The sequence below is a fragment of the Clavelina lepadiformis genome, chromosome 4 (genome assembly GCF_947623445.1).
Source record: "Clavelina lepadiformis chromosome 4, kaClaLepa1.1, whole genome shotgun sequence".
NCBI lineage: Eukaryota > Metazoa > Chordata > Ascidiacea > Aplousobranchia > Clavelinidae > Clavelina > Clavelina lepadiformis.
The window spans coordinates 732,022-746,795 of record NC_135243.1 but is presented as its reverse complement, the minus strand read 5'-3'; the positions used below and the strand labels follow the sequence as shown (position 1 = coordinate 746,795).

The following is a 14,774-nucleotide window of genomic DNA, read 5'->3' as shown; positions in this document are numbered from 1 at the left end:
ATGCGTCGTAGACTGATGAGATTATTACAGGTTAGTAGAAACATCATCTGGCTTCCTGTATACATCATAATTGTAAAACTAAAGAAAGTGAATTTAGTGTAAATTAGGTATTTCTAAAAGTGACACATTTCTATAAATTCTTCTTGTTACGCCGCGCCCCCGCTGTGAAAAGAGAACGAAAAAGAATAGTTAGTCAAGTTATTGGTGCGTAAATGAGTAATACGCTTCAATGCGGAGAGAGAGCAAATTTATATAAATATCACAATATCTCAAAAATTACAAAATCCAACTTTATCAAACAAACATGGACAGATAGCTGAACATTTTTTTAGGAAAAGTCACCAAATTTTAATTTTCTACAGCAAACAATGCAACGGTACGCCACGTTTTGCTATGACTGTGTGCGGGAGAAGCAACAGTCGATTCGATCAACTGTCGGTTCGATAAAGTGTTATTCGATCAGGTGTCGCGTCACGGTCATATAACATGGTGGATGGCAACTCAAATTTAACAACTTTTTGTAGATTGTTTGACGACACTTTCTGTTTAGTGTCAAATATGATAGCGCTGTTCTTGTTGGTTATAATCGCTTAATATCCAGCAGACAACATTGAAGGTATAATATAAGAAGTCCGACTAATTGTTAACTTAATGTTTGAATTAATCAATGCATTTTCAAAGTGTTTGTAATTGCAAACTCTTTTTATGTTTCTTATATATGAATGCACATGTTTTATTTGCCAATAAAAATATCTGACAGCTTAGTTCTGCCAGTGCACTTTGTCTGCCAGAAAACCTCTGCTAGCTTATTAAATGTTTTGTTTTTGTGTCACTTGCAGAAGGTTGAAAAGGTCAATCAAACTGTGATATTAGGGCTTAGGCTATGTTTGTGTTAAATTTAAATGGTTTATTATTAATTTTTTATAGGTTCAGGAAGAAACGTTAGGAATTCAGGAAGTGAAACCTTCAGCCTGGAGCCATTATATCCAGTTTCGATTAAATTCATTATTTACCGTACACATTTGAAAATGCTGAAAGAGGTCAATTTAAAATAACTGGTCACCTGCAGCAACCATTCTGTCAGTATCAAATGAGATACAGTAGATTAGGTCTATATGGTTCCAAAGTGTTGAAGTTATGATTGAATATGTGCTGGACGCCATACCGTCCGATTACTCACCGCTACAGACGTCCATGGTTAGACTAAGCTCATGTAATTAGATTTTTTGATTGCTCACTTCAAACTCCTCTTATATAAAATCTATAATTTAGAGGTTATTGTTATTGTGTTGTTAGATTTTATTATCTTTTTAGCTTCTTGAGACTATTTGGTGTCATGGTGATGTCATAACGGTATCACCAACACAAAAGCAAAAAGAAACTCATATTAATTTTTAATCAGAATTTTATCAATATCTGAGCCATAATGGAAAGTGTGGCACCTGCACGCAGGAGATTCATCAACATACACAAACGTTTTTATTTTCACGCAAATTTGTAATAAACTAACAAGAAATGAGACTTCGATCCTCGCTAGAAATAGCATTTTTGGGCGCATGATTTCTCATGAAAAACTACCAAATTTTCCAGTCGGGCATCTAAGTGTTTTTCAATTGATGCTATATATCTGGCATTTGTATTGCAGGTTGTAACACCACACGGGGGCAGCATAAAGCTGGGTGGTTGTGAGATTTCCATTCCAACTGATGCTGTTGAAGACAACAAACTTCTTTATTTCACTTTGATCTACAAAGACAACGGCGCAGAGGTTGGGCTTTGAACATGATCTTTGGACCACTTTATACATCTAGTCTTTTTCCAAATTGAAGTGTTTTTCATGGCGCTATGACTTGTATGAAACAAACCAAGCAAAGTTGGTTACTTCACTGCTGATTTATTATGAATAGAGCTGAGGTTTCAGACATACCATTATGAAAAAATTGTGTTTTTGCACAATTTCCTGTTGAAAACTGCAATACTTCCCTCTTCTATAAAGATACTTATCATTTTTAATTACAAAATTATGTTCATTTAGATTCCGGAGCAAGTCCGACTCACGCCAACACTTCGATGTTCACCGGCTTCTGTATTTGATAAACCTGTGAAGATAACTCTGCCCACTTGCCACCTGCCTAACAGGCGTGGTGTTGCAGTGACGGTGAGTCTCATGAAGAGAATTATTGGGTTTGGTGCTGATGCTAAAAATGTTGTCAATACCCTCGAGGCTTCGTCATATTTGTGATCACCATCATTTTCACAATTCTTTCCCCCACATTTCAGGCGAAGAATAAAATGAATGAATTATATGTTGTTTATTTAGATATAAAATAACTTTAAAAATGTAAAATATAGCTTACATATACTACCATTGAATACATGTATATTGTATATACATATATATAGCTTACATTTGTTCACAGCCTCAGCTTTTTCATGAAATTCAATGGTTGCCGCTGGACAATGTTGAATGCCATTCCAATTATTCAATCACTTTTGAAACGTCAGAACTAACTTCGTAAGTTTGCTGTGAGTCAATTTTTAAAGCAATAGATATTTCTGTGAATATTTTCTCTCACAGGGCTAGATGCATCGGCAATGCGCAAGATTTCGATGAAAAACGATTACTTTTCAAATATTACAAGGATCCTGATGATGAAGTGACCTATCCTGCCATCGTGTGGAAGGTCCTTGATGGTGATGAATATGTGGATGTTGAAAAAGATCAACAGCTTTTCTGGCTCAACATTAAGTGGGTATTTACACAGGGGACAGAGACTTAAACACTGAGTTAATCACTTGATTCTACAAGTGTGTACTGTGAGACCTCGATAATCCGAACCCAGAACAACCGAAATCCTTGTTATCCAACACAAAGCTGCTGAGAACAGATTTCTTTCTATGCATTTTACCCCTTAATTCGGAAACCCCGTTGTCAAGTTTGGAACAAATCTGCTAAATAAATAGCAATAAAATCTAATAAACTGGATTATTTAGATTGAAGCAAAAATGATTCATGATTGTTCTAGATACAGTAGTTAGTTGACGAAATAATGTTGCAGTTACTCTCTTTAAACTCCTACGCATACTTAGGATTGGAGTAAGGTGCATACAGCTTTTTGAACACGGTGGTGCATTTGCAAGTTTGATTGATTTTTCGCTTTCCTATAATCCGGATACCCCGATAAACCGACATTTTATAACGAAACAAAGTGGTCCGGATTAACGAGGTCTGACTGTATTATTAATCTGTCTATTGTGAAGTTAATGGTTTCGAACTTAGTGACCTAACAATGGAGCACTGATTGCATTTGCATGTGTTCAGGAAGGGACAAAACGTCGCCATTGAACTAACGGAAGCTACTAACACGGAATTTGAACGAGAAAAAGTGGTTATTCGAAGCAAAGAAATATTTCGCCAAAGGACTATTATTAAAAGACAGTTTTCAGTCGTGGATCACGATGATACTCGTGGCGAAATAAAAGACGAAAATTTTGAATTTAAACTGCTCAACAGCGCCACCAATGAAGTTCTACATGTTGAACGATTCACTTTTCCCTCAACACCATCTCTTATGGTGGCATCGAAACATGATGTCTATGTGATGTATGCGTAAGCGTTCTACACAATTTGTCAATTGTATCCCCTACATCATAAAGTTTATTTTTATACAACTTACTAACAAACGTTTACAAAAAAACTTTGACAATACCGCCCGAATGTGTTGGGCTTTTGAAAGAATTGGCTTTTGGTGCTGAAAACACTTAAAATATTGTTTCTACAAGCACCACTGTAATTGGGTTGTTGTTGTATGCTCTGCTAAACTATTGATTGTTGACATCACACAAGCTATCATTGTGATTCAATGGGGTACTGTAGTAGTTATTCAAAGAACATAGACACAATATTGTCTTCCGCACCAGGTTTATTCCTTAGCAGCTTTAAAAATACACGTAATAAACAATTTGCCTAATCCACAACCTGTTCCAGCTCAAGACTTCAAAATATTCCATATTTACATGAAGCAACATCAACTTCTAGTGCGAGCTGATGCTGACAATTACCTGAAAGAAGACAAAGCGGCTTTATAATGGATGATAGGGTTAAAAAGTTAAATTAGTCAGCAAAAAAAGGGTGGAACTTATCGTACCGATCATCGTGTTTCTATCTAGTCTAATTCTCATTATGACCAAGAAAGTATTGACAACTATTAAGTCGTTCGTACAACCCCAGTAATTACATAGCATAGCACTTAAACACAGAATAGATTGAATGAAATAAATACCGATTATAAGCTTGGGCGATTACTCCTTATCACTGAGTACAATGTCTTCTTCTTCGAGTAAAATTTCAACGGTCACTTCGTCCCAGTCCTCTGCGTGGCTGTCCACTTCGTCAGTGTTCACTCCTGCACAAACAACCCGATGGTTCATAGATATCACATTGCACAAGTGCGGTCACTCTGCTGCTTTAACATGCAGGCAGTACACAGATTAAACTTCCCAATGTCTGTGCCAACAGTGCATGGAATATATTTCATAAAATGTTTTCTTTCATTACAGTCTCAAGAACGTGAAAAACATTTAGACTTATGCTCTCTGCTATACGAAAAGTAAAAAAAAACATGTAACTTTACCCTTGAGGCCTTGAATATTTCATAATTAGCAAAAATTTGAAACCATTTTGCAATCAATACAAATCTGCCCATTGTTAAAGATAGGCGAAGGCCAAATTTGTGCACCTGTTCCAACTAACACAGCATGTGGCACCATAACGTGGTCTGTTAAACAAACTTATTGATGCATAATAAACAATATGCTCACCATTTCTCAGCTCCCTCCTATATGGGGTAGTCTCGAGGTAAACTTCACGACACTGACGTCGATAGCTGAGGTAGCGCTCCATTAGATGGCGCCGTTTTTCAATTATCTCCTTTGAAGCTCGGTTTTGGAGCTGACGATCTTTGGCCTCGAAGATCTTGCTGTACGACTTGTGCTCTTTACGTATCTTCTGCTCACAACAATCAATGCTAAAAATCACTCATTGTTACATCACAATTTAATCTTTCAAACCTTGATTTGCGAATGGTTGAGAAGCGTCGGCGGCCGAGGTCTCCATAGCAACTGGCACAGCTGCTCGGTCGGATGTTTCCGAAGAAGTCGGCCCTGGAATGACCAGACCCAGTAAGCGTTGTCAATCTTGTGGGCCCACCAGCTCACGATGGACACTAGGTAGCGCCCTGTTGGGTCCCACTCTATGTCGGAGACCATCAGGTGCTCGCCTGTGTTCATCACGCTCATGTCCGACGTGTCGATGAACTCCAGCTGAGAGGTGGCGCTGGAGAGGAATAACATGGACATCACATTACCATGGGGCTAGATCTTAAAACACTTGAAAACCAAAAAGTTGCAGAATGTATTAAACTAATAAAGTAGATGTTAACAAATAGTTGGTGGAGAATCATTTGTTCTGCTGACAGTGAATGCTGAGTTACTCAAGTTCAATATGGGCCAAATTTTTGGTAACTTAAATTTCTTTTACTCAGTTTTGAGTGAATAATCTTCCATTGGATACAAGTTAGAATAAAATGGCAGAAATTCACTTTAGTAGATTTGAACACAAATTCTGGAATGATTGATTAATTACTTCACAAACAAACTCAACGAAGATAAAGAGTCAGTCGTGCAATGTGCGAATATCTATGAAATAAATCCCAGTACCTGTTAAGACCGGCAAGCAGCACAAATTGACCAGCAGGTGACCAGAATATGTGGGACGCTTGCTTCCTCTCCATTGTCTCTGCAACAAACAACCTTTATTAAGCAACAATATGCCGCAGTAGCACTGGTGAAGAATAAAATAATAATCAGTTCTATTGAGCTTTATTAAAACAATAATAAAAATTGCAATATATAATAATCTACAGTACATATTAGTAATAAAACATAAATCACGTCAAACCATGCCACTAACTCATGATAAGCAGCTTCCTTCACACAGACAAAATTTGTTACAAACAACACTGAAACAATCGGACCATTACATCATTGACCACAACTCTCTGCACAATATGCGCCGTGTAACTCACCGAGGCACTCAACTTTGCCCCCCTTGATCTCATAGAAGGTGGCCGATATGCGAGGGGATTCCCCATGCAAGCAGCAGAATTTGTTCCCGGTTGGTTCCCATGCGAATGCATTCACCTGATCGACGGCAACTTTAAGTAAATTTTAAAACTTCGAATATTTCGCGTTAATTTTCTCAACAAACCTGTTCTTTGAGTTCAACGATGTCGACTGGAACTTGCTTCTCCTGGATATGGAAGATTTCAAAGTTGGAGATGTTCGCCTGATGTTGATGAGAATAAAAATTAACGTTGCCATATCATTTTCTCAAAATCATGTCGGCAAATATTTCAGTAAGCGCACAAGACAAGGAATCAAGTGTGACAAGCTTCTGCACTACAGAGGACTTCCATGTGCAATAAAGCTATTAATGGATTCTTATCGAGGAGTGCAAAGAATCCCGCAGCAAAATGGGGCCTGAGAGTTCCCAGCTTTGTAAGCAAATAAAACTAGAGCTGGACGTAACTGGAAAATTTACGTAACTGCATAATTACGAACCAGCGGTCATTGTCACATGATCACACGCATAAGTAGCGGTCAAGTCTTTTAAAGGAACTTTCCAAATACATTCAATCGAAGCGCTAATAGAAATACTACTCTGTAATATTAACCTTTACTAGCTGTGCAATGTCAGACATTGCGCTTATAATGGAAAATACCCTGACCCTGGTTGAACACAACACAAAGTAGGTCACGCGTCTGCAAGACATACGTTTGAAAAAGACATTACCCAAAAACTTGAACTTCATGGCCTGGGATTAAAGGAAAGTAGATTTGGGTGAGATAATGTTAAGAGATAGATTCTGGGTTGGTGCAATTTGGTCTATTATGTGATAGATTTGAAATGAATTTTATGTTAAATTAAAGTAATTGCTACAAACGCACCATCATATTTAGTAAGAAACCTTTACGACCTTAAAGAAGTGCAATGCAACTGTACATTTTGCCGAAGCTCAAAACGAATTGCACAATGGAATACGTCAACCTATAAGACTCTTGCGAAAAGAACCGTCTTTGCGAAGAAATGCCAATGTAATTTGATCTAGCGGAAAACGGAAATGAGAGACGCGGCAAAATCGCACATAGTGACCGTATATCACTGCAGCGACATATAACATTCAATCAACTTACATAATATTTATCAATAATAGTAACTTAAAGTGTATAGAACGCCCGGCTTTAGATGAATCCTTTTTCTGCCTGAACTGACTTCAACAAAACCATTCTTAAATAACTCGGATTTAACTGAAAATGTAACTTAAGCATTTTCAAACCTTCTTGGCCTTGTTATATCGATCGACTTTGACGCACAGAAACTTCCCTTGCTTGTGCCAATTGAGTCGAATGTCGGCAACGTTGAAGAGATTCTTTACACGAACTTCCTTCCTTGATGGAATAGAGAGGATTATGACACGAGCGGGGATTTCGTTTCTCTCCGCTATCCAAAATGCCAACATGTTGTCAGCTGGTGACCAGAAAAATTCACTGAAAATATCAAGATTTGGTTGAACTTAATCAAGAAAAAGGAATTTAACCAAAGGATAATTCTTCGTAGTAAGTTGAGCTCAATGCCGTGACAATGTGGAATAAACGATGAAATAAAATGGTATAAATGAAAGGTAATATAGAAGAATGTTACATGAATGTGTATTAAAAGATTAATAAAACTTCCAACAATGTTTTTATCTTCAATTAATATAAGGTTTAAAAAAGAAAAGATCAAAGCCGATACACAAAACTTTTACAAATCAAAGTATGTTAAATTAATTTCCAACCTTATCCCATCAATGGCGATGCTTTTCTTGTCCAGCAATCCCATCGACTGCAAATACAGAAGCCGTGCATAAGAGTTTCAATATTGTGACGATTGTTGGCAATGCTTTTAGCGTTGACTTCAAATATCTAACACAGGGAACTTACCGGAGTCTCGTAAACGCTCAAAACTCCTTTCGCTTTCCTAGCCAAGTATTTTCCATCGTGGCTCCACCTGAATGAAAAATTAATGAGAAATGAAAAAATTCTCTTAAAGTCTGAAACAATCTTCCCGTTGCAAAATGCTTTAAAATTGTGCATTGCATAGTCAGGAAAACATCACTAACACATCATCGCAAAAACATCATTAGCACAAGAAAAAACTGACAGAAAACTAATTATCAAATCACACAAATATTGTGAATGGTTCAAGATTCAACCCAGGACAACTTGACTTAAAGCTGTGGGTTGAATTGTCCAACCATCATTATCAACTACGAGGTCTACAAGCATCCGACCTTTTCTCTTCCCGGCAAAAGTAGTACCACCTGCCAAACTTTTTTGGGCATTGTTAGGTCACTACTGTATGAATCGTTTCAAGCCGATCGGCCATGTCTGGCGAATTTTCTTCATGCAAAATCGCATTTCAATGACAAAACGCATCGAACAGAGGTATTGCATCAAGTTTTGCCAAAAGCTTGGTGATAGTTAAACTGAAACTATTCGAAAGATTCAAGGTTTTTGGAGATGAGGCCTTAAGCCCTTTTTTTTAAAAATACGAAAACGTAAGGTTTTAAAGTTTTAAAAAAAAAAAAGTTAATCGCTTTAAAGATGGCGGAATGTCACTGGAGAGCGAGTGATTCTCAGATCATCGATAAGCTGAAACGAGGTGATTGAGAAGGTTTGCCAATTAGAACTGGAAGATCGTCGTTTAACAGTAAGAAAAATCGTTGCAGATGTGGGAATAAGTTCGGGTTCAGTACATTCCATTACGTCACAACATTACGGTTTTACGGTTCCGACCCAGAAACCAAGTTTCAATCCTCACAATGGAAGCATGTAAAATCTCCAACGTTATAAAAAGCATGACAAGCTCGCAGCAACGTGAAAGTGATGATGACCTGTTTTTTTTTGGGGGGCACTGTGCATCACGAGTACGAACCAAAAGGGTAAATTTTTACTCCAAAAGAGTAAAAATCAACAAAGGGTACTATTTGGAAGTCCTTCGTGAAGCTGTTTGAAGAAAGCAGCAAAGAATTCTCGGCTTCACCACGACAATGCACCCGCCCATTCCGTCCACGTAATGCAAAGTTTTCTGGCCAAAAAAGGTCTGTCACTCGTTCACCAGGCTTACTCTCCAGACTTGACACCATGTGATTTCTGGAATTTCCCCAAGTTTAAAACAACTCTAAAAGGGACATGATTTCAATCACGAAAAGACATGATGGAAAAATCGACAGAGGAGCATTGAACAAGCATGGAACATTTCAGAGGAGCAATTCAAGAGATGTTTCCAGAAGTGGAAGAGGCGCTGGGAAAAGTGTGTGGGCCGCCAATGGGATTATTTTGAAGAAAGTTACATAAAATTTCTGAAATTCATTGTGTTGTGTGTTTTATGCCAAAAAGTCGGATACTTTTCGAACAGACCTCGTATGTGACCACCATTGCGAACTATCTCGCCAAACATCACATGATGGCTATAAACAAGCAGTGCACAGAAATATTACTTGAATATTGGCCACTGCCTATCATCATCGCCGCTCATGTCTGCCTGGAATGTTCGTTTCTTTGCTCCGGTGAAGATCTCCCAGATAATGACAGCTTGCATCTCGTCGTTACCCGGCTCTGGCATCGGGCTGAATGTTACGAGATATCTATGAAAAAAATAGGCATTCTCATTAATTGGAAGATATCACCTTGATCAATTTTGTGTTTTGAAAATTCTTCAATTCAAAGCACTGTCAGCGCTTTGAAAGTTTTAAACAAATTTTTGCACCTTTCACATGGAGAGAAGTCGATGAGTTGGACACCGGGGTGCGCAAATCTCTGGATTTGTTTAAACTTCTCACCGCCCCACAATGCAATTCCCTTGCCGTGGAACGTGGCAAGATAAGAACCTTTAGGAGACCAGCGGGTGTAGGTCTCCGTCCAACGCTTGAACAAAATAGATCTTTATCATTCATTATAATCATTTAAACAAGTATAAAAGGATGGCTTTATTGGAGTATATTGAAAATCCTAAACATGCCTAAATTACAATTTGTTTCTCAGTTGTAGAATATAATTATAAGTTGAAAAAATTGATTGAATATTTGAATTATTTCAAAATTGATCTGATTTTAAAATAGTTGCAAGAAATTCAAAACAAAAATTTCCAAATATAAAAAACACATCCATAGAACCCGAGTAAAGAAGTAGGCAGTAAATTGAGACCCCTTAAACTCAGAAATTTAGTGATAAATTTACCGGTCTCTCTTCCACCACGGATGGTCCTGAGGTGCTGTTGAGGAGGATTGCCGTCTTCTGGCCTCCCTCGTAGATGATGCTAAACTGATCACTACAATCTTCCTCTTCCAGGTAATAGTGGAGGTTGCCCTGGTGACAAAACATACCTTCACATGACTCACTTACACGGTTGATTGAAAAAACTGACAGAAGCAATTACTGAGCTCTACACAGCTTTTCTAACCATTGAATAAAATTGAATCTTATTCAATATGTTGTGTCCCTCCCGCACCATCCCTAATTTTATTCCATAACTATGACATTGCAATTTAAATCTAAAAAAATGCAAATTTTGTAATGGTCAACAGCATTGGCTAACGCAAAGCTACTTTTAAATCACGATAAGCGAACAAACATTTCACGATGCTTAATAGCAGTGGTTTTCAAACTTTTTTCTACATTGACTCCGCATCTCTGTCCAGGAACAAGAAATATTCTAAAGATCCGGTTCCTAAAAGTTTGTTTGCCCATATCCTGTTGCCATTTGATTTGTGGTTATTTAGGACATGCTAAGTTAAAAGTTATGTTATATATGATTCATGCAACAGACGAGAATCAAATTAAGATTTTACTCACAACATCTTTGAATGGTTGCCTCTCTGGTGGAGTCCATTCTTCCTTCACATTCTTATATCTATGGCAACAAGAAACAATATAAAACAACAAGAACCAAAGTCGTATAAATGCATCCGATTGACGATTCCATACTTGTCAAAGTCACTGAAGAGATTCAGTCGAAGCGTGTGAGATCGATCGAGTTTATAAAGGTCGGCGCCTTTCACGGCGTCGCGGGCTCCTTGGAACATCTCGTACTCGATGAAGATGTATCTGTTGAGATAAATCCAGTGCTGACCTCATGCGAATTATAGCAAGTTATTGTACTGGTCTTACAAGAGCATCAGTTTAAACTGAATCTTTTAAATCTTGAAATTTTAAACGTCTCAAATGAAAGTTAGTTTCTGAAAGTTCAAAAAGTTTCGTACCCAACTGTCTTCCCATCCTTTTCCGGATAATAATCGGAGTGAATCGGGCCAAACTTTGAAAATATTTTTGAAATGACAGTTTTCAACTTGGGGAGACGGTCAGCCCCGACCATAGGGACATTATCAACAACGATCACTGCATCAATGCCGTCAGCTTCTTTTGGTCGCTTTTCGAGAAGATCGGGAAGAAGTTCTGTGACATCACAAAAGTAGTTGCGATAATGCAACAAAGCAAGCTACAAAATTAGTTTATAAAATATGACCGAATACTCTTCGGTTCTTCGCCATTGAAAACAAGCTCCTGCAAATTTTTTACTTAGTCAAATGGATAATGAAAATATAACCCTACCAACAGACATTCTCAAAACTAATAATTTATATATGGCCAGTATTAGAAGACAAAGCTGAAGCTATATGCGCATAAAAACATGACATCGTTTTGCAAAATGAGCGACATCAAAGTGAATATGTGAGTTGAATATGCTTCAATAGAAATGTTATTTCCAAAACTAAGCGGAGGGGGAAAGCAAACACAGTGGAGAGTGTGACACAGGCATGTATATGAACCTATTAACTGATTAATGTGCACATAAACTTTTATGCGTTCACACAGATTTGTAATACACAAAGTTAATTATTCAAACGCTACCTAAACTAAATAAACAAAGAACTGAAAGTTTAATGCAATCACAACACACTTTGTCTGCACTTTTATATCAAAGTGAATATTTCACCCTATGTTGGTGACACAGCCCGTTGGCTAAAGATAGGCAATTAGGTTAGGAGAATGATTATGCAAAAATTTGTTTTTGGCTATTCAAGATTTTTTGGAGTTACATTGAATTAGGTTAGGTTTAGGTTACTATGTTATAAAATTTAAGTTCGTTTAACAAAAAGCTGTGAAAAAAGCTTTGAACAAAAGATTTTCCTGGTGAAATAGTGGCAGCCTTTTTCATTAAAAATTGACATACTTCCAAGACAGGATTAAAATTTATTTACAGTTGGAACTACTAATGATTGAACAATTGAATATCAGGCCTATAAACAGCACCTGAGTCGGAAATATCATCCACGTAATCATCTGGGTCACTGAAATCAGGCTCTTCTTCAAAACCGTTGGTGATTTCGACGCGTTTTTTCCGCGATTTTACGTCTTCCCATTGTTCCTCATCGTCCATGTTAGCCACCATAACGAAATAAAAGAAAAATATACGACAATTCTTTGGTTATGATATGAAATAAGCTGTTTTTATAGTTTCCAAAGCATAACAGTGGCCGAAGTACTACGCTAGAGACGTCAACTGAGTTGCAAAATTCACACGTGAATGGTGGAAAAGGAGGGCGCTAAAGATAAATTTTACAGTACTCCACCCATTTTTTGTTAACGTCCTACAACGACTTTAGCACAAACGCAAAAAAAAGCAAAACTCAGCAGGAAATTTTAAATATGACTGAACAATATTTTACCGGCTCAGTGGTAGCATAAAGCGCAATAAAATTTTAGGCCTAAATGGTTCTGAAATTATAAAACAAATTTGAACTCCTTCATCAAAGCAAAACATAAAAAAGAACATTTTGCAGTTAACTCAGGAAACTCAAACCTGCATCTGTGTAACGTTACTGAATCAGTATCACCAATAAAAGCGAGAAGTAACAAAGAATAAATTATGATAACTTTGACCTGAAACTGTAGGTGAAAATTTGTTTGCTAAAAAATGTATATGCTCTTGGTGAAATGTCAGAAATTACAAATACTTATTCTTTTCAAAAACAATATTGCTATTACTGGAAGTTAACATTTGTTTGTATAGGTAATTTAAACGTACGACCAATTCTCTATAAATAAAAAATTTTATATTATGGGCTTTATGCCTTTGCATCTACCTTTTTGTTTACATTTGGTAAAAAATTTCTTCGGTTTCTTTTTGACAAAAAATGTAGAGTGACATCTCAAAGTGTGTGAAAATAATAAGTTTAACCTTTAACCTTTTATCCTTGAGTTAGGGAAAATTTATCTTGTTCGTTGAAGTCCAAGGCAGAATAACAGTTGGAAAGACATTCAGAAAAAAGTAAAAAGGTTAGTAGTCTGTTATAGATGTTACCTGCTTGTTTATTTAACCACCTGTTTGTTGTGCATCTAAACATATTGGGTCTCTTGTACTTTTGCACTCCAACTTGAACCGAAAGTGAAGAAGTTATGAGGTAAAAGAGAAGAAGCAATGACATGATATATATTTCCTTAATAATTCAGGCTGATATGCAAAAGTAAAGGAGACCCAAAACATTTTGTACTAAAATGTACCTAAAAGTATTTATGCACTAATCGTACTGTAGGCTATTCTGGTAACTGGTAATTAAGTTAGTGCTCATCATTATCCATGGGCTATAATGGAATGTGTGGCATCTGCAAGAACTTAAAAAGGCCAACTTATTAATTAAAAGTGAAAGAAATAATTTAAGCAACATTGTGTGCTGTTATACCAACGTTTGTTTCTCTACACTCACAAGTTATTATCAAAAATTACTACTTTTCATTCGGGACTATAGTCAATTTAATGTAAAGTTGTTGTCAATAACAACCTTTTTAATGTCTGTGAGAACGTTCTCAAGTTTTCCTTTGTAATTTTCTCTTTTATATTGTATACTTAAATGGCAATTGCAAGATTTAGCAACTTTAATGTTGCTGTTTGGTTAACTTTAATGTTGTTAACTTCACCTTTTTAACTCATGTTTTGTGGATTTAGCTAATGGTTTTGGTGGTCGTGCTAGTTACCAAAAGTTATTACCTAAATTACTTTTGGGCACATTTTAAGCCTTTTCAGCTTTGTCATTTTTTCCCATTCATGCTCGTGCTGATAACAACTAACTTGTTTTTTTTCGTTTCCACCATGCTTTTGACAAACGATAAAATGATTGATTGATATAAAAAAGTTAACTTTCACTGTTTCAATATGATGAGGTATTCATTTGACATTTGGATGTCACAGTAGCCACCAGGCATGTTAAAATAGTCATGTAATTAGCATTTTTTGCAACATGATTTAGTGAGCAATTGCATGACCATGTACTTATTTCTCTTGTACACTTACTGACAACTTGTCATTGATTTAAGTTCAACTTGTTTTTGTACTTGCACAACTCTTTCCAGTATAAAAAGTGTTCTTTACAATTTATCTCTTGTAAGACTGATGCCTGCAGACTACAATCTGAAAACCTATAGTTAAGACAGGGATCAAAAACAAGGCATATATAAGCAGAATTGCCCGTATATCTATGAGATACATGGAAAGCAAATAAGAAACTGTCCTAATATTATAAACTTAAATAAGCTTGGATTGCTTTTAATCGTGTTAAAGCAAACAGGATATTTTATGAATAGCAAAATGTTTTGCAGTTGGTGGATGCTTCTTT

The 14,774-nt window shown here is 36.7% G+C and overlaps 2 protein-coding genes across 2 annotated transcripts; one reads left to right on the top strand and one right to left on the bottom strand.

Moving 5' to 3' along the window:
* The first annotated feature begins 897 nt into the window (after nucleotides 1-897).
* Nucleotides 898-3,964, top strand: LOC143451904 (uncharacterized). The gene is made up of 6 exons (XM_076952678.1): nucleotides 898-1,197; nucleotides 1,646-1,768; nucleotides 2,036-2,158; nucleotides 2,421-2,515; nucleotides 2,579-2,749; nucleotides 3,323-3,964. Exons 1-6 carry the CDS (start codon nucleotides 1,138-1,140, stop codon nucleotides 3,612-3,614), a joined length of 864 nt encoding a protein of 287 aa, XP_076808793.1. The 5' UTR covers nucleotides 898-1,137; the 3' UTR covers nucleotides 3,615-3,964.
* Nucleotides 3,906-12,679, bottom strand: LOC143451903 (eukaryotic translation initiation factor 3 subunit B-like). Its single transcript, XM_076952677.1, has 17 exons — nucleotides 12,415-12,679; nucleotides 11,364-11,556; nucleotides 11,089-11,208; nucleotides 10,957-11,014; nucleotides 10,342-10,470; nucleotides 9,872-10,029; nucleotides 9,603-9,749; nucleotides 8,044-8,110; nucleotides 7,899-7,945; nucleotides 7,398-7,608; nucleotides 6,269-6,346; nucleotides 6,087-6,201; nucleotides 5,719-5,797; nucleotides 5,071-5,335; nucleotides 4,822-5,008; nucleotides 4,284-4,406; nucleotides 3,906-4,062 (listed from the first exon to the last, which is right to left on the bottom strand). The coding sequence occupies exons 1-16, from the start codon at nucleotides 12,551-12,553 to the stop codon at nucleotides 4,303-4,305; spliced, it is 2,097 nt and encodes a 698-aa protein (XP_076808792.1). The 5' UTR covers nucleotides 12,554-12,679; the 3' UTR covers nucleotides 3,906-4,062; nucleotides 4,284-4,302.
* Between the last annotated feature and the right edge of the window lie 2,095 nt (nucleotides 12,680-14,774).

Coding starts and splice junctions, on each gene's coding strand:
- LOC143451904 (XM_076952678.1), top strand. CDS start 1,138: ATGATTGAATATGTGCTGGACGCCATACCGTCCGATTACTCACCGCTA. Junction 1,769..2,035: donor ACAAAGACAACGGCGCAGAG/GTTGGGCTTTGA, acceptor ATGTTCATTTAG/ATTCCGGAGCAAGTCCGACT. Junction 2,516..2,578: donor GAAACGTCAGAACTAACTTC/GTAAGTTTGCTG, acceptor TTTCTCTCACAG/GGCTAGATGCATCGGCAATG.
- LOC143451903 (XM_076952677.1), bottom strand. CDS start 12,553: ATGGTGGCTAACATGGACGATGAGGAACAATGGGAAGACGTAAAATCG. Junction 10,030..10,341: donor CCGTGGTGGAAGAGAGACCG/GTAAATTTATCA, acceptor ATTTTGTTCAAG/CGTTGGACGGAGACCTACAC. Junction 5,009..5,070: donor TCAACCATTCGCAAATCAAG/GTTTGAAAGATT, acceptor TGTTGTGAGCAG/AAGATACGTAAAGAGCACAA.